This window comes from Leptodactylus fuscus, chromosome 1 (assembly GCF_031893055.1).
Source record: "Leptodactylus fuscus isolate aLepFus1 chromosome 1, aLepFus1.hap2, whole genome shotgun sequence".
NCBI lineage: Eukaryota > Metazoa > Chordata > Amphibia > Anura > Leptodactylidae > Leptodactylus > Leptodactylus fuscus.
The window spans coordinates 12408648-12428437 of NC_134265.1; the positions used below are offsets into that span (position 1 = coordinate 12408648).

The 19790-nt window shown below is 42.3% G+C and overlaps 2 protein-coding genes and 1 long non-coding RNA gene across 3 annotated transcripts in view; 1 reads left to right on the forward strand and 2 right to left on the reverse strand.

Moving 5' to 3' along the window:
- LOC142188864 (uncharacterized) overlaps positions 1-11492 on the forward strand; it is a 68523-nt gene extending 57031 nt beyond the window's left edge. The window contains exon 13 of the mRNA XM_075262046.1: positions 9975-11492. Coding sequence (XP_075118147.1) covers positions 9975-11260 — 1286 coding nt within the window. The 3' untranslated portion in view covers positions 11261-11492. The remainder of the gene's footprint in view (positions 1-9974) is intronic.
- The window catches only part of LOC142195323 (uncharacterized), a gene marked incomplete at its 5' end in the record, with an annotated part of 202381 nt that overhangs the window by 121048 nt on the left and 61543 nt on the right, over positions 1-19790 (reverse strand). The window lies entirely within an intron of this gene.
- On the reverse strand, positions 188-7525 carry LOC142191183 (uncharacterized). Its single transcript, XR_012714796.1, has 2 exons — positions 7178-7525; positions 188-4337 (listed from the first exon to the last, which is right to left on the reverse strand). It is a non-coding gene; the product is annotated as an uncharacterized LOC142191183 (long non-coding RNA).

Genomic DNA, 19790 nt, shown 5'->3' on the forward strand with positions numbered 1-19790 from the left:
ATCACCCCATTTTCAAAACTGCACCCCTAAAGTAATTCAAAACAGAATTTGGGAAGTTTGTTACCCTTTAAGTATTTCACAGAAATTAAAATAATATGAAGACGAAATTTTGAAAAAGGACCCCATTTTGGAAACTACACCCCTCACAGAATTCAATAAGGGTTATAGTGAGCATTTAGACACCACAGACTTTTCACAGATTTTATTAACATTGCGATGTTAAATGAAAAATTACTAAAATGTCACTTTAGCCCCAAAGTTTTCATTTTCACAAGGAGTTAAAAGAGAAAAAAAAAACCCACAGATTGTTACACAATTTCTCCTGAACACGGCAATACCCCATATGTGGTCGGAATCTGCTGTATGGGTACATGGTGGGGCTCAGAATGGAAAGAGGGCTATTTGGTTTTTGGAGAGCAAATTTTGCTGGAATAGTTTACAGGTGCCATGTCTCATTTGCAGAGTCCCTAGTGTACCAAAACCCTGGAAACACCCAAAAGTGACCCCATTTTGTAAACTGCACCCCTCAAAAATGTTATCAGGGGTCTAATGAGCATTAGTATCCCAGACATGACTGCACAACAGATGGTGGAGCGTGAACATATGAACTGTGCAGAGTGCATTGGGAACACCAAATTCCCCACTATATCCCCAGTAGCTCCTAAGATTGGGGGGTCACTTTGGGGGTCAGTTCTGGTATATTTTCCCTCGTAAGCTCTAAATAAGGGGTGTCCCCTGATATACGTTTATACACAGCTTATACATTCCCTTCCTGCCGCAGCCAGTTGTGTTCTAATGATTTGGTGATTTATTTATTTTTTTTTGGGGGGGGGGATATTTTTGTCTTCATGTTGTACAAGCTATATATATATATTTTATTTTACTGTTGAAGTGGCCATATAAGGGTTTGTTTTTTGCGGGATGAAATGTATTTTGTAATGACAACATTTCTGGGTGCCTATAAACTATAGAATAAATTTTATTAACTCTTTCTTGGTGGATTAAAAACCTCCCCAGCAATTTTGGTATTGCTTTTTAACATGTTACCTTTATTCTGCGGGTCAGTACGATTACGGCGATTCCTCATTTATATTGTTTTTTTATGCATTACTAGTTTTGCAGAACAAAAAACTATTTGGGGAAAGAAATCAATTATTTTTGCATCGCCATCTTCTGAGATGTGTAGCATTTTTTTTTTTTTTTGGTTGACAGTTGGTTGAGGGCTTATTTTTTATGGGACGATCTGCTTTTTATTGGTACTGTTTTAGGGTACATGTGACTTTTGGTCACTTTTTATAGCATTTTAATAAGGCGAGATGGCAAAAAAAAAATTCTTTTATTGATTGATTAATTTATTTATTTTTCATAGACTTCAATTCTTTTTTATATTTGTGTATTGCAAAATTGACAGGGATCTCTGGATTCCTGTAAGATTGCTGAGGTTCTTTTGGATTCCGTTAAATAGAACAAAGAAAAAGACAGGCCAGACACATACTAGCAGGTTAACATAAATTTATTATGTAGATTAGCTAGGATTACTTACTGTCACCACCTCATCGATGCCGATCGGTTCCCATCGAGCCTTCAGTGACAGTTCCAATCGGTGGACTTTGATGATGCGGGCGTCCCCACACCCCCCCACCGAATGAGTGAACACTCCAGGCTGATGTTTGCCATCGACTTTATATAACCTGTGGGCGGATTATTCCTGGACAGCACGCAATTCGCATATGCTAGTTGCGAGCTATTCATCACCTTTCTTGGAAATCCCTCCACAGAGTGGCCATCCCCATGGGAAGACTGCCAAGAAGGAGCCCACTGCTCTGAATAGAGGCGATAACAGCTGTGGCTCGATAGTATTTGCTGATGATATAATATAGTACTTGTTTACTCCATTTGAAGTTGCCTGGGTTGACCCCAAGACAAAATGGCTTCCCCACGCTTGCTTGTGATTTTTCATTACATTCCACCCTGGGCAAGTCAGGCAACCTTGTAGGCACCATAAGCCACCTTTATTTTTGGGTGCCTACTTGGTTTGAACATTATGTATAAAGATGGAATACATTGAATACAACAACAGCTGGTGATTAAAAAAAACCAAAAACATACGAAACAAATAATGATTCCCACAATTTGTCGAAGATATCCCATATCAGGCAGGAATGCTAACAGCCAATCCCACCACCCTTGGTTCACATGTTGCTTAACTTGTGATTAACCATTTCATGTAATTGCTTCGATTTATCATGAACATCCTGAGAATTGTTAGACAAATTGAAACAACACATTCCTTCAAAGCTATCTTACCCAAAACCATGTTTGAGTAATAGATGATCTATAGCGGCTCTGTTCTGTACACTTTCCAGTTGTCCCCTCCATTTTTTATTAAGTTCATTGGTTTGTTCTTGCACAGTTACGTTTTGTTCAGCTGGCTCATCCCCTGCTACCTGTTTCTCCTTATTAGGCTCTGGTAGTTGCATCGGGGGCTGGGCAGGTATATGCCTGAATTTTCGTTACGACCAGGAATGAAATCTTTATTTCACGTAAATTCTAAGCCTAATTCTGCCTCAGTCACAGCCCCAGTTGCTATCCTAATCATATTATCTTGTAACTCTGCACAGGTAGGACAGTTCAAATAGGCATAATAGGGGCTTATCCAGTCTCCTTGTGAAAGTAAATCAGCTTCCTCCAAAGAAGTGTCATTTAGTTCAATTTTCAATAATTGAGTCCAGGTTGCAACAGGAGTTGGTACAGCGACCAAACAGATTTCCAGGACATTGTACGAAAATACAAGTCTTGGACAAAAGGCTGTCATGTTCAGTACTCGAGCTAGAAATAGCCACAGATTCTCTTTGGTCTTCCACAGTTCTTTCTCTAGTTCTCTTGCTTCTCGATTTGGTCTGGTCTCGGATAACTCGGGGGTTAAATAAAACTCGCAGCAGATTCATAACATCCACTGAGAATCATCAAGACCCAAATCTGAGGAGAATCAAGAAATCAATCACGTAAATACACATTTGTGGCAGGTGTATACTGATACTTAGTTGTTCCAGGTGTCATTGTGACTAACACATTGTCAGGACCTTTTGCAATCACCTCAACCGGTGTGGGAGGACCTTGTGGTTGTTTATTCCACACCTTTTGCTCCATCTGAATGTCCAAAAGCACTTAGGCCTTGCACAGTCAGCTGAGTGAGAGCTTCCCCTCTGGCCAATGTGATCAGTGGGTACGAGAGAACCAACAAGTGTGCTAGTTTTTCTCCCTTTCTGCCTTTGCAACGCTTCAGTTCCAGCATTGTGCAGAATCACCTGGATTTCACCTTGATAATCAGGTTCAATTACCTGATTGTTCACCTGTACACCACACAAACTCAGTTTGGATTGTCCCAGAACCAACCCAGAATGTTCCGGAGGAAACATTATACCCAGGCCTGTGCCAAGGGTTTTGGTTTCTCCGGGCATAATGGATTCAGCCTGGACACAATGCAAATCTAACCCTACCGATTGTGGTGTAACTTGCAAAGGAGTTTTAGCTACCTCAGTAATTTTTTCAGTAAGTTACTGTCTGTTGATTCAGTCCTGCTTTCAAGGGCATTACCTGCAGGTTGGGAGTAATCATTCGCATCAAAGGAGTCTCTTGCTCAACTACGGGCCTATTGTTCAATATCATTACAGCCTCATTTAACACCTTTCTCCAATTTCCCCAGGCCCCATCAATTAACTTTTCAATTGTTGCTTTAACATCCCATTCATGCGTTCAATCAAGCCTGCTGTTTGAGGGTAGTAAGGGATATGAAATATCCACTCAATGTTGTGCTCCTGGGCAAATTGCTGAACTCTATTGTTTTAAAAATGTCTGCCATTGTCTGATTGGACCTGCAAGGGTATGCCATAGTATAAGACTATGTTTTCCAACATGCAGATGGTTGAATTAGCATTAGCAAATTTACATGGATGCACCATCAGCACACCTGAATAGGTATCCACTGCAGTGCAGGCATACCGACATCCCATTGACTCGGTTAAGGGTCCAATAAAGTCCATTTGCCAGATCTGACCTGGCAAAGTGCCTCGCAAGATATGTCCTTTCACCACCCTGGGTACCACCCTGTGCTGTGAATGTTGGCACACAGGATACTGTTTGATTACCGTTTTTATGACCTCTAACCTGAGGGGAACACCTTGTTTGTCCCCACTGAGGCGGCTTTTTCTCCCAGATGTCCACACTTTTGGTGAGCCCATTTGGCCAATCCCAACTCCTGGGAATACTCAGCCTCTTTGTCACTGATTTGCACCTCGGCAATTTTTGATTGTTCGTCGGCTATGCTGTTGTACAATCTGTCAAGAGAATCCACATTTAGTATGCGCATCAACATGAAAAAACAGTCTGGGTTCGGAGAATCTGATAGACTGCATACAGTTCAGTATACTGACTACTCCTTCCCCCACCTTCTGTCATACTCCACTTTTCATGATATGGGTTATAACCCTCTGCTTTCCACACTTGGAGATTTCCCTTATACCGAGCTGAGCCATCTGTAAACCAAGCGTATGGCTTTTGCTCCTCAGTCAGGTTGGCATAAGGAACTCCCCAGTTTACCGGAGATTTTTTGGGTACTGGCTTTTCAGGGATAGATACTCCACAACTAGGGGCTTTTGCTACTTTTTCATGCAACACTGCTACCTCTTTTAGACCGATTTTAACCCTATCCTGAATGTACCATTTTCACTTAATTACTGAGGCTTCCTGTGCATGACCAATCCGATGACTATGAGGGGTACTTTGTACCCAATTTATGATAGGGATTTCAGGGCGCATTTGTACTTCCCTATCCTGTGTAATACTCTCGGTGTCTATCAGCGCCCAGTAACAAGCTAAAAGCTGTTTTTCAAAGGGAATCTAATTCCCTGCAACGTCTGGCATTTTTCTGGACCAGAAACGTAACGGGACCATTTTCCCGTCCTGCTTCTGCCACAAACTCCAGACGGCGTAATTTTGTTCACATGAGACATTTAGCTGAAACAATCCATCCCTCACAGGCCATAATTCAATGGCCTGCTGGATGGCCTCTTTTGCCAATTCAAAAGCATCACTTTTCTCCTGGTCCCAGGAGAAGTCATGGGTTTTTTTTTGTTACCTTGTACAATGGGGCCAAAATTTGCCCCAAATGAGGTATATGCTGCCTCCAAAATCCAAACAGACCTATGAATTGTTGAGTCTGTTGCTTAGTTTTAGGTTGGGCAAAATCTAGAATCTTTTGTCTAGCTTTCTCTGTGATCTCTCTATGCCCTTTGTTCCAATTAATACCCAGAAACTTAACACTCTGGGCCGAACCCTGGATTTTATCTGGGTTAATTTCCCACCCTTGATCCTTCATGTGAGTAATTAATCCCTGCAACTGCTCCTTCACCATCCCTTGATCAGTTCCCTGAATCATTCTGTCATCTATATAATGGGAAACCTGTAGGCCTCCAGGTGCTCCCACTGATCTAGATGCTCTGCAACTATCCTGTGACAGATAGTAGGTGAATGCTTCCATCCCTGAGGTAGGCACGTAAATGTATACTGCCGCCCATTCCAGGTGAAAGCAAATTGATTCCATGACTCAGGACCAATCGGGATTGTAAAGATTGCAGTTAGCGAGATCTATTATTGCATACCATGTTCCCTCATGGGCTGGTATGTTTTCAATAATTGTGATAGTATCAGGTACTGCAGGGTCAGCGGGGGAGTATATTTATTTAACTCTCTATAGTCCACGGTTATTCTATAGGTACCATCACTTTTGTGAATCGGGAAGATTGGGTTATTTAACCCAGTAGTAGTAGGAGTTAATACCCCTGCCTTCACATTCTTTTGTATGGTATCTGTTATTTCCCGAGTTCCTCCTGGAATACGGTATTGTTTTACATGGACTATTTTTGTAGCTATAGGAATCTGGACAGATTCCATTTTTAATTTCCCTATCAGAACTGGGTTAATTTTTACAGCTTTCACTCCAAAAGAGTATTTATCATCTGGTAATTGTAATTGCATTCCCTTCAAAACATTTATACCTATGATATATTCAAGTACTGGGACAACAATTACACTGTACTGTCTGACAGGGAGATTTCCTATTTTTAACCAAAGTTTTGTTTATTTGCATAAAGCATCTTTATGAGAAGCTTTGTGCAAATATTACCACTATACACCATAATATACTTTGCTATAAGTGAGTACTCATAATTTGCTGACCCCCAAGTCCTGTGATAGTAACTTTTTTTCCCGCAATGCTTGTTTAAGTTGCCATAAATAAGTGTAGCCTCCGCCCCCGTATCCACTAATGCTATTACATTTTGTACATTTTATGTCTCCATTCAATTTGTAAATTTACATGGGGTCGGGCATCTACACAGCGGGCTTGGCTAATCTATCAATTAACTCTTCTCTCGGAGGGAATCTCCACTGAGCGTTCCCCCCCTCTCCCTTGCCTTGTGATCACCTAACAGTGATCTCTCCTCCTCGAACAGATCTGTGTATCTGGACAAAGGAGGGGCTATAGCGTCATCATACTGTTCCTTACGAGACACCCTGGCTATAGACACATTTCTTTTCTACTTTCTTCTCCTTTTTCTTAAACTTGAACTGCACGATCCTGTCTAATGCATTCTCTACTATATTTTTGTCAGCGAGCAGCTGCTGGCACGTCTCCATAGTTTCCTTGGCTTGTAATGGGAATAACCTCTGTTTGTAAACTGATATTACCCATTCCCTTTTACATATCGCTACATACTCATTCCCTTTGCTTGTTAACCCTTCGCTTAAGCAATTAATTACTTCTGATGGGCTATTTTCTTTTAATTGTTCTTTCCAATTATCACCTAGTCCTGTCATTTTAACCCATTCCTGTGCTAATGCCAAAGTTTGTTCCCACCCGGGGGTTTTATCAACAGATGTCTCAGAACTGGCCTGTGGCTTACACTTACACATTGTCATACAATTTTTCTTATTCTATTTTTGGAATCCTGCCGACTACCCCAAAAATGTATTGCAAAATTGACAGGGATCTCTGGATTCCTGTAAGATTGCTGAGGTTCTTTTGGATTCCGTTAAATAGAACAAAGAAAAAGACAGGCCAGACACATACTAGCAGGTTAACATAAATTTATTATGTAGATTAGCTAGGATTACTTACTGTCACCACCTCATCGATGCCGATCGGTTCCCATCGAGCCTTCAGTGACAGTTCCAATCGGTGGACTTTGATGATGCGGGCGTCCCCACACCCCCCCACCGAATGAGTGAACACTCCAGGCTGATGTTTGCCATCGACTTTATATAACCTGTGGGCGGATTATTCCTGGACAGCACGCAATTCACATATGCTAGTTGCGAGCTATTCATCACCTTTCTTGGAAATCCCTCCACAGAGTGGCCATCCCCATGGGAAGACTGCCAAGAAGGAGCCCACTGCTCTGAATAGAGGCGATAACAGCTGTGGCTCGATAGTATTTGCTGATGATATAATATAGTACTTGTTTACTCCATTTAAAGTTGCCTGGGTTGACCCCAAGACAAAATGGCTTCCCCACGCTTGCTTGTGATTTTTCATTACAATTTGTATTGCAGTCTATAGAGGAAGTTACTCTATGCAGACGCATAGAGATCAACCAGGTATGTAGAGCCTGCAGGCAGCTTGAGGTCACTGGCCAGACCCCGGGCTGCAGATACTTCATATGGGCACCCCCGATCTCACTGCGGGGGGTGACCAGGGGACCCTTAACCCGGCGGAGCACATTGGATACGGCGGACATGTTTGTCCGCCGTATCCAAAGGGTTAAACCTCCGATTGAAGCGCAGCTTCGATCAGGGGTTAAGGAGCCGGATATTAGCTGTGTGTTACAGAAACTCTGGATCCCGATGCCACCGGCATTTTTACTTTCACTTTCAAACACCTAAGATGCGGCTATCACTATTGAAAGCCGCATCTTAGGAGTTAAACAACGGGGATCGGTGTTATCACTGTCCCCGCTGTTACAGCGGGAGCCTGGCTGTCAGATACAGCCGGGCTCCCATGGTGAATGCACGGGCTCTGCTTCTGAGCCCGTGCGATCTCCATCACGTACATGCACGTGAGAATGTGGAAACTAACCACATTCCCTGACGTGCATGTACATGAAATAGCGCTAAGGGGTTAATAATTTGCAGATTTTTACATTTAGTGATACACAATATGTTTTAGGGGTTTTTTTTAACTCTTGAATTTAAATTCTTATTTGAGTTCCTCATATAATATGCTGCTGGGCGTCTGAATCAGGTTGTTGCCGTGTTTGATGACAAGATTGGAGCCTTTCATAGACCTCTGTCTGTCCTACCTGTCGCTCCTTTATGTTATTTTCTATCAGCTCCTCTTGGAAAAAGAAAAAAATAATTGTGCGGTAATGACAATTTTCTGTGTTGAATGTAGCCGGAGCAAGGGGATGTACCAGGGACAGGAAACCATATTATAACCCCCTCACAGGAGTTACTAATGGTTATTTAGCCATAAAAGTGCCTTACAAGTTATGATTGATTGCATATGTTGTCATGTTCATTCTGTATTCATGTTCAAGCTGTTGTTCTCTGGTTTCATTTGTCCTGGTGAGCTGTGGTCTCCATAGCAACACATACTATAGTGGGTGAATCTGTAGCTGGAACAGGAAATAGTCACAGCAGAGAGAGGAAGTAGTATTCAGTAAGAGCCAGGGAAGAAGAAGCAAGTAGTAGTGTGGCAGTGGCCATCTTGTGTTTCAGACACTGAGTGCTGTGAGGATTGCCACAGCAGCAGCAGGGCAGAGAAGCTGTGTGCCAGCGCCCTGCATCACCGTCAGTAAGAGGACAGGATTATATCAGACCTGCAGACATCTTAGACTCTCTGCTAATACATGGGAAGGTGTCAGCCAGCTACAAGCCACTGTGCCACAGTTCACTGCTACAGGACAAGTGACCAGCAGAAGTCTGTTACAATAAAGCAGTGAGCACTTCTACTGATCCAGGCCTGGACATTGCCTTCCTTGCAGCTAAGCCCTGGGCAAAAGCTCTTTGTTGGAGTGGAGCACTGGCACCCACATCACCATCTCAGCCCAAGGACCAGCGGGTGTCTCAATACTCCAACTGGCGTCACATCTAACTGACTCTCCCTATTACCCTGTGCACCTCTCCTGGGAGTTCTGGTGCCTATAAGGTCACTGTGACATTCCAGTTTCCTGCACGGTTCTCCTGGGGTGGTTGCAATATTAGTGATGGCAGCCACACTAACTTAAAGGGGTATTCCCATCTACATAATTATTTTTAAATTTGTAGATAATTAAAAGTTAAACATTTTAGCAAATATAAGTAATTAAAAATTATGCAGACTTTTAAAGATCTTCTCTAAATTTCTTAGTGGTGACAGAGTCAGAAAATCAGCCATGATTTCCTTATTGTGGCCGGGATATCTTCTGATACATGTAGTGTCCCTGCCTGATAACCTAGCTACAATAAGAAAATCATAGCTGGGTTCCTGACAAGTCCCAGATCATAGAAAGTTTCTGCATTAGTGGTCGTATCCATGGCAACCGATCAGGATAACAGACTGTCACCACTAAGAAAGTTAGAGAAAATCTTTAAAACTTTGCAGAATTTTTAATTACTTATATTTGCTAAAATGTTTAACTTTTAATTATAGTATAGATATGATTATGTACATGGGAATACCCCTTTAAGACTAAATTTACAGATGCAGTTTATGGTACAGTTTAAGTCAAATGTGGAAGGAAATTGTACAGAATGGAAAAGGGTAATTATCTAAAAGGAATGGGAAATGAAAAACCTTGTGTTTTGGTATGCAGTAGCTTCAGTTAAAAATAACATAAAAATGCATAGGAAATTTTATATAAAATGTTGTAAAATATGATTACAATTATTAAGGTTATCTTATGTAAGAATAATTGTAAACATTTTCTTCTTGCCAGATGACTGTTATGGGAGCTCAGAGGGACATCTGATATCTACAGATTATAAAGCAGAGGATCATGGGATCACACAAGATCCATATGAAGAACATGTCATTACCACAGATATACCCTCAGCCCTTCATAGCAAAGATCTATCATCTGATTTTACTATACATGTCCTATCTTCTGAATCATCATTGACTGTTAGGAGAGAGCAAAGTCACGGAGAGGGTTTTGTGCCTCAAAAAGGGGAGAAGCCATTTTCTTGTTCAGAATGTGGAAAATGCTTTAGTGACAAATCAAATCTTAATCGCCATAAAAAAACTCACAGAGAGAAATCCTTTTCCTGCCCAGAATGTGGCCAATGTTTTTTTAGAAGATCACATCTTGTTAGACATCAGACAATTCACACAGGGAAGAAGCAATTTTCATGTTCAGAATGTGGAAAGTGTTTTCCTTGGAAATCACATCTTGTTAGCCATCAAAAAATTCACACAGGGGAGAAGCCATATTCATGCTTAGAATGTGACAAATGTTTTAGTCATAAATCAAATCTTGTAAAACATCAGAGAATTCACACAGGGGAGAAGCCATTTTTGTGTTCAGAATGTGGAACATCTTTTACTGACAGAGGACATCTTCTTAAACATCAGAGAATTCACACAGGAGAGAAGCCATATTTATGCTCAGAATGTGGAAAATGTTTTAGTGTAAAATCAAATCTTGCTGAACATCAAAAAACTCACAGAGGAGAAAAATCCTTTGTCTGCCCAGAGTGTGGCAAATGTTTTATTGGAAGAACACATCTTGTTAGACATCAGACAATTCACACAGGGGAGAAGCCATATTCATGTTCAGAATGTGGGAAATGTTTTTGTGATAAAACAAGTCTTGTTAGACATCAGAAAACTCACACAGGGGAGAAGCCATATTCATGTTCAGAATGTGGGAAATGTTTTACCAGGAAAACAGATCTTGTTAAACATCAAAGAATACACACAGGAGAGAAGCCATATTCATGTTCAGAATGTGGAAAGTGTTTTGGTGATCACTCAAGTCTAGCTAAACATAAAAGAACTCACACAGGGGAGAAGCCATATTCATGTTCAGAATGTGGAAAGTGTTTTCGTGATCACTCAAGTCTAGTTAAACATAAAAGAACTCACACAGGGGAGAAGCCATTTTCATGTTCAGAATGTGGGAAATGTTTTAGTGTAAAAGCAAATCTTGCTACACATTTAAGAACTCACAAAGGAGATAAAAGATTTTCATACTTAGAATGTGGGAAATATTTTTCTGAATAGTCAAGACTTCTTGATCTTTTCATACAGTTTAAACATCTGATTTCCCATAACACAGGTCCAGGAGACATTTGTGTTAGGAGAGAACCTATATTTATGTTCATAATGTGAGAAATGCAATTAAGATAAATTATTTGTTTTGTCCAAAATGTGGGAACTATCGTACAGAGCAACTGCGATTTTCATGTACAATATTTTCTTTTGAATGTCATCTCTAATTTTACATCAATAAACTCCCACAGGAGAGAAGCCATATGCATGCTTTAAAAGTGAGAACTATTCTATCTCCAAAACAGTTCTTTTGAGACATTAGAAAACATCTTAAGAGTTAAAGCGCTTACCCAGGTCAGTAGCCATATTCTAATATATTTTTTTCTTAAACTTGGTTTATTCAAAATTACTGCAAGAACAAACTACAACTATTAGAATGGACTCAAACATGTGCCAACAACTTGTTACAAGCACATTACAGTGATATGTGACATACGAGGGGGGACCCAAAAGTTTCCAGAATGAGGCTGCTGCGCACGCAGTTTTCGTAGTACGCGATTCTGCAGCTAGTTATTTGTTCACACCACACCTTCTCAGCAAGTGGCGTTGATGCGGAAGGTTTTGCCTACCTGCAGTGAATTTTCTTGCAAGAGCTGATTTCTCCAGCCGTCGTTTTTCTTCATGGGGAAGTTTTATGGGCAGCGTGCGGCTGTGAAGTTTTGCTTTCTGCTCGGGGAAAAAAAGCATCGGAAACCATTCAAATGTTGAAGACCACTTACAAGGATGACGCTATGTGTCAAGCTCAAGTTTACTCGTGGTTCAACCGCTTTAAAAATGGTGAAATGTCAATTGAAGATCAACCGCTTTCTGGACGTCCGTCAACTTCCCGAACAGACGAAAGTGTCCAAAAAATAAATGAGCTCGTGCGTGAAGATCGACGACGAACCATTGAGGAACTCGAAGAGTTGTCTGGAGTGAGGTGGAGCTCGATTCAGTGCATTTTATCGGAGGATTTGGGCATGTCACGGATCGCTGCAAAGTTTGTGCTGCGGCTCTTGACTGATCAACAGAAAGAGCGTCACATCGAAGCATGCCATGAAAGAACATGCCGAAACCGACCCAGAATTTTTTTCTAAAATTATTACGGGAGATGAGTCTTGGTGCTATGCTTACAACCCGGAAACCAAACAACAATCAAGCCACTGGAAGACGCCATCCTCGCCCCGCGCCAAAAAGGCTCTTCAAGTGAAGTGTAATGTGAAGACAATGGTCATTTGTTTTTTTTTATGCAAAAGGGATTGTGCACTCGGAATTTGTTCCAACAGGTCAGGCCGTCAACCAGGTTTTCTACTTGGAGGTTCTCAAGAGGTTGCATAACAGTGTGCGTCGAAAAAGCCCAAAATGTGGCAGTCTAGTGATTGGTTTTTCCATCTCGACAATGCCCCAGCCCAAACCACCATTTCGGTGACCACTTTCATGACAAGAAATGGCATGGCTGTCTTGCCCCACCCACCCTATTCACCCAATATGGCTCCCAGTGACTTTTTTTTATTCCCATGAATGAAGAGTAATCTCAAGGGGAAGTGTTTTACCGACGTGGAGGAGGTGAAGAGGAAAACGACGGAGGCGCTTGCACACATCAAAGTAGATGATTTTAAATGTTTTGAACAATGGCAGACGAGATTTGACAAGTGTATTGCCTCTAAAGGAGAGTACTTTGAAGGAGATTGAAGGAATTTTGTACAAAAAAAAAATAAATACACGCTTCAAAAACAACTTTTCTGGAAACTTTTGGGTGCCCCCTAACATAACATAACAAAATGTATGTTGTTTAACAACTTTGTAGTTTTATGCAAATGAGGCAGTTGGAGCTGGTGGTGGGTCTTCAGTATTCTGGAGCACTGCATTGCCACTCAGTTCCCTATCATATTTTGATTGTTCCACTCCATGCAATGAGAGTTCATCCTCCCAATGTTATGACATCACCCATCCTACTTGAGCATCCACAGCAGTTTTCCAATGACCCTTATGTGTACCCCTCAGGGCTCAAGCAAGATAATAGTCAAGGTATGGACCGAGGTCAGGACCTAGAAAATTGATTTTTCATGGTAATTAAAGCAGAGGTCAGGGCAGGCAGCAGAGACTCAGGTATGATAAACTGATCCAGGGTCAGCTAATGGATGAACAATCAAAGTATAGATAAACATGTCAGGCAGCTATCTTAAGGGATAAACTGTCTTAAAAAGCCCACAAGTGGAGGAGATTGTCTGGAGCAGGCAGTGATGTTTAGAGGTGTTTAAAGAACTGGCACAATCTAAGGCAAGGACTAAAAAATTACCAGAAAGAATAGATCAGCAGGCAGAGGGAGGACGTTGGCAGGCAAGGCCCGGTGACATAATGATTTCCCCCCTTATACATCCTATTCTTGACTTCAGACCGCTGAAGAAACTTCTTAAGAAATTTAGGTGTGATGTTTTTATAGGCTCCCAAGATCTTTCCTTTGGACCAAAATCCTTCCAGTCTTCCAAATCCTACGCTTTTCCTGTCGCTCTCCTAGCACTCAATACAGTATGTCCAGAACCAGAGGTATGTATGGAAGGAGTTAGGTATTCTCAGATTCAGAAGTAGATGGAGTAAATGAGCGACAGCTGCTGAAACGCCAGAGCAGGTGGATCATCGACACCAACGACACACTCATTATACACTGTTTACCAATAAGTATTTGGACACCCAGTAAAGTTCGGCGGAGGTGGAGTTATGGTCTGGGGGTGTTTCTCCTCGTATGGACTGGGACTCATGATAAACTCAACGTCGACGCCTATTGCACTATTTTAGATTACAGTGTGCTTCCTACATTATGGCGGTTCTATGGGTCGGACCTATGTTACTTACCGGGTGACAATAACAGCTGTCATGTAGTGAAGTCTACCATGGCTTGATGCAGTGACAATCAGGTTAACTGACTGGATTGGCCTTCCCAGAGCCCAGACTTGAGCCCTATTGAGCACCTCTGGGACGAGTTGGATCGCTGAACTAAGGGGTGCAGCAACCCACCAAAATCGGTGAAAGAACTTACCTGTCTTCTCCAACCCAAATGGAATAAAATACCACTAGCCGTCATAAAAGGTCTTGTGGAAAGCATCCACCGCAGGGTTGAGGCTGTAATTGCCGCTCGGACCACAGGCGTCAAAATACTTATTGGTAGACAGTGTATGGCATCCCAGTGAGCTGCTGAGATGTTGGAACAATCGCAGACAGCGCGAGGAACAAGTTTAGCAGCAGGACAGCTTGAGAGAGCCCATCTCAGACGCTGATTGGTCCCTCATCTGGGATAGGGGGCTCAAGTCCTCGAATTGTGTTGTTCATAAAGAGAACTTTTTAAAAATGCTGATGCACTGGTACCACACACCAGCCCTTCTCCACTCCTTTGACAGGTCCATCCCAGATTATTGTTGGCATTGTGGCGCTCGCCCCGCTCATATCTTCCACCTATTTTTGTCCTGTTCTTCCCTTATCCCTTTCTGGTGCCAGGTTCAGGATCTATTAGAGCGGGTGTTGGGGGTGCGTTTTCCTCTCTCTCCTTCATCTCCCGCCTGGCAAGTTGCGCAAGCCCGCTCTTCGCCTCTTTTTATTTCTTTTGACGCCTGCTCGATGTTTGATAGCTGAACATTGGCGCAAGAAGGCCCCCCCCATCCCTGGAAGAACTATACTGCAGGATCAGGAGTGTGCGTTCTCTGGAGTACCTGACCGCTGTCCTTAATAATGAGGAGGAGCCATTTCACACTGTTTGGAACTTATGGGACACATTCTGGGCAACCCAGCCTATATGACACAATATTTCACTGCACTCTTCCAGTCTTCCCTTATCCCTGTTTTCCTCTTGTTTCCTGTCTTGTCTTTGTCTACTGCCTTTTTTGTCCTTTTGGTTGTGCAATATATCTACCGTATATACTTGAGTATAAGCCGACCCGAATATAAGCGGAGGCCCCTAATTTTACCACAAAAAACTGGGAAATCTTTTTGACTCGAGTCAAAGGGGGGAGATGCAGCAGCTACTGTAAAATTTCAAAACTTAAAATGGTCTGAGTTTTTGGGTGCAGTAGTTGCTGGGGGAGGGGGTGTTTTGGTTGTCTGCCCCTTCCCCGAGCTTGAGGACTGGGTTTTTTTCCCCCCACTTGGAATTCAGCCTGGCTGAATATAGGGGATCTGCATCGCTCCTATTAACCCCTTCCCGACAGAACAGGAGCACTGCAGATCCCCTATATTCAGTAGACTGGGCACTTTCAGACACAGGGATACCTAATGTGTATGTGTTTCACAGTAATTTTCTACCTTGATATGTATTCTAGGGAAAGGAGGGATTTACAACATTTATTTAGTAATTATTTTTTTAAAGCTTCTTTTTTTTCACTATTTTATGGGAAAATACTATACATTACTATTGCAGCTGGTCATAGACCAGAGTATGTTTGTTTGATTGATAACCTATGCCGTTTTGCTTACCGTGTTTACATTGTAATTTTGACGGTCAGTTCTTTTTGGTCCTCAATATAGGTTATCGAATCTGTTCTTTTCATTGTTAAAAAGCTTCTTCAACAATTAAAAAAAAACAAAAACCGACAACTTGAGAGCAGCAAAAACGCTGGAGCAGGCGAATCATCGATGGCAGCATTTTGCTGAATATAGGCAGATCATCAACGCCAACAAACACAGACGAAGTCGTGGGCAAAGCCTAGTCTGGATATATGTGAAGGATTCCCTGACTTTGTCTCAAGGAGAGAAGTGTTGAGGTGTCCTGTCTCTTCAATAAGCAATTTTCTTCAGAAAAGCAACTGCACAGACCAAAGATTTTGTTTCTTGCCAAATCTGGACAAAAATCCTGGAGTCAACAGCAGGCATTTCAGAAGAAACAGAGTCTTGAAGTGGGTGACATGAGTATTGTCCATATACTATGTAGAATGGAAAAAGTACCAATACATTCCCTACAGTGGTTGTTATATGAGAATTCTACCCAAAGTAGCAAAGGTTCCCAATAATCACGGTGACTCGAGACACAATGTGGCATAGATAAGTCTCTAGAACAGGGATAGGGAATGTATGGCTCTCCAGCTGTTGCAAAACTACAACTCCCAGCATGCATACTTGTTCTGCTGTTCTTGAAACTCCCATGGAAGTGAATGGAGCATGTTGGGAGTTGTAGTTTCACAGCAGCTGGAGAGCCGAAGGTTCCCTACCCCTGCTCTAGAACATGGTTGACCTGGTTTTTTCTATTGGTTTGATGATGTTTTGTTGAAGAATGTAAAATTCAACAGCCTATAGAACAACCTCCAGAAACTGTCCAAAAATTACGTAATTTATCCCGTACGGTGAACACCATAAAAAATTATACATACACCTCAATGTGCAGATTATTGTGTTTTGGTCACCCTACAGCCCCTAAAAATAGCTTTAAAAAGTGATCAAAAAGTCATACATATTAATTTTTTTTTCACATGGATTCCCCCAAAAAACATGAATAAAAGCTAATCAAAACATACGTACCCGCAAAATAATACCAAAATGAAAGTATAAGGCGAAGATGGAACATATGAAAAAAATTACCAAGCATTAATGCCCAAACTAATAATAAGACATTATTTATATATCCAACATATTCCGCAGCGCTGTACAATTTGTAAGGTTCAAATACAGACAAAAATGGGACTGAGGGCCCTACTCACAAGAGCTTACAATCTATGAGGTAGAGGGGGTGACACAAGAGGTAGAAGGGGCGGCATTGGAGGTAGAGCGGGTGACCTAGGAGATAGCAGTTGCGGTATCAGAAAGGTGACATTGGAGAGAACATTGCTTATACTGTGGTCCAGGCGTTTATATAAGATAAGATAATCCTTTAATAGTCCCACAGTGGGGAAATTTCAGTATGTTACAGCAGCATAGTAATACAGATACAGGATAATACACAGTAATATACTACGGAAGTAAACACACATATACTGAGAAAAAGAAGATATACTAGGAGTCCATAGCAGCTAAGGAAGAGAAGAAAGAAGGAAGACTTCAGAATCATAATCATTTAGTTCCCTGTGTGGAGTGATCTTCGCTTGGTCTGATGTAGATTATACATCCTGATCGCGGTTGGAAGGAAGGACCTGCGATAGCTCCTTCTCACACTTGGGGTGAAACAGACGGTCACTTGCAGTGCTGTCAAGGTCTCATACATGGGATGGGATTTATTCTCTAGCATGGAGCTCACCACAGACAGTATCCTGTCACCCACCACCTGTACTGGGTCTAAGGGGCTCCCCAGGACAGAGCTGGCCCTTCTGATCAGCCTGTCAAGTCTATTTCTGTCCCTGGTTGATATACTGCTCCCCCAGCATGCCACACCAAAAAAGATGGCTGAAGCAACCACAGAGTTGAAAAAGGAAGTGGCCCCTGGACTCCAAAGGCCTCAGCCTCCTGCTATGACGCTTTCTGTGCAGCGCATTCAGGTGATCAGCCCAGTCCAGCTTATTATTGGGGAGCACACCCAGGTCCTTATAGGTCTTGACCATCTTAATACATGTCCCTTGGATCTCCACCGTGATCGGAGTACTTCGTTTACTAAAGTCCACCACCATCTCCTTGGTCTTCGCAGCATTAATCCTGAGCTGGTTCTGCTGGCACCATTCAACAAAATCCCAGTTTAAGTCTCTGTATTCCCTATCGTCACCATTAGTGATAAGGCCTACTATTGCAGAGTCATCGGAGTACTTCTGTAAGTAACAGCTAGATGAGTTGTGCCTAAAGTCAGCAGTGTACAGTGTGAAGAGAAATGGGGCAAGAACTGGACCTTGTGGTGCCCCCGTACTACAGATCACAGTTTCAGACACACAGTCCTGGGCTCTCACATACTGAGGGCGATTTGTGAGGTAGTCTAGTATCCAGTTGGACAGGTGGTGGTTTACTCCAACAAGGTTCAGCTTCTCCCTCAATAGCCCTGGCTGAATGGTGTTGAACGCACTGGAGAAATCAAAGAACATTATTCTCACAGTGTTCCCGAGTTTCTCCAGGTGAGAGAGAGCTCTGAGAAGAAGGTGGATGATGGTGTCACCCACCCCAATGCCCAGCCGATAGGCAAACTGGAGGAGGTCCAGAGCGGAGCACACTAGAGGGCGTAGGTGTGTCAGGACCAGTCTTTCTAGGACCTTCATCAGGTGGGATGTCAGTGCTACAGGTTGGTAGTCATTATTTGGGACTGGTACCACACAAGATGTTTTCCACAGTTAAGGTACCACTCGCAGCTTTAGACTCATATTGCACATGTGCGTAATGACACCACACAGCTGGTGTCCGCACATTTTAAGAACTCTTGCGCTTAAACCATCGGGTCCTCGGTCTTGTCTGCTTTAATCCTCTTGATCTCCCTACACATTTGAGACTCCTTGAGGATCATATAGTCAGATTGCAATTGACTGCAAGTTGGTGGGAGTTGGGTCTCCGTGTGTGAGGGGAGGGGGTTGACTGACATGCTGATGAAGGGAAAGTTGGCTTGAAGAATAGATTTAGCTCGTTAAGCAACTTCCTGTCACCTTCTGTCTGGGGACAGAAGTTACTTTCATTACAAATATATAAAACTATATGAGCTGTCACCAGTCGTGTCATTTACTGTGCAGATGGTGCCTGGACATATAAAGTTACAATCCGACACGACATCATATCCTGTGGGGACATCGTATTTTATGATTGGATATGGGGGGGGGGGTGAAGGAATGGTCTGAGTCAAACATAACCTCGAGGCAGCGGTCATGCTGCCTAGGAGTTATAGTAAGGCCTGAGACTGCAAAGGATATATCAGGGACAGATCTATTAGATGGTGGAAACAGCAGCAGTTCAGTCTTTGGGAGATTCTGTTTCAGATAAAGAGAAGACATTGTTCTTGAGACAGCAGAAAGACAGTCACTGGTGTTCTGTATTAGTGCAGGGGTGATGTCACTGGATGAGGTATATAACTGGGTGTTATAAGCATAAAGATGGTACCGAAAGCCAAATCTGGTGATGGTTTGTCCAATGGGGGCTGTGTATAGAGAGAAGAGCAGGGGGCCTAGGACCGAGCCCTGAGGAACCCCAACAGCAAGGGAAAGAGGGGAAGAAACAGAGCCTGCAAATGATACACTGAAGGTGCGGTCTGAGAGATAAGAGGAGAACCAGGAGAGCGCAGTGTCCTTGAGGCCGACTGAGCGGAGCATAGTGAGAAGAGTTGATGGTGCATCCTTAAAGGGTTAACAAAAATTGATTCGTTACTCAAAGGGTTACTGACGGCTGGTTATAAAAAAAGCATTATTTTATTATAAAAAAAAAACAACATTTTTTTTCTCCTTGCTACCATCTCTGCAAAAATGACTCTGCAAAAATGTACCGGGCCAATTTCTGGTCCAGGACCAGACACATTTTAGGTTTTTTTGTATTTGCAGTTTTGAGGAATATAATATTTTTGTCATTTGGATTATTCAACTAATTTCCGCAAGTTTTTAGGTGACACATAGGGATTTATTTTTTTGTT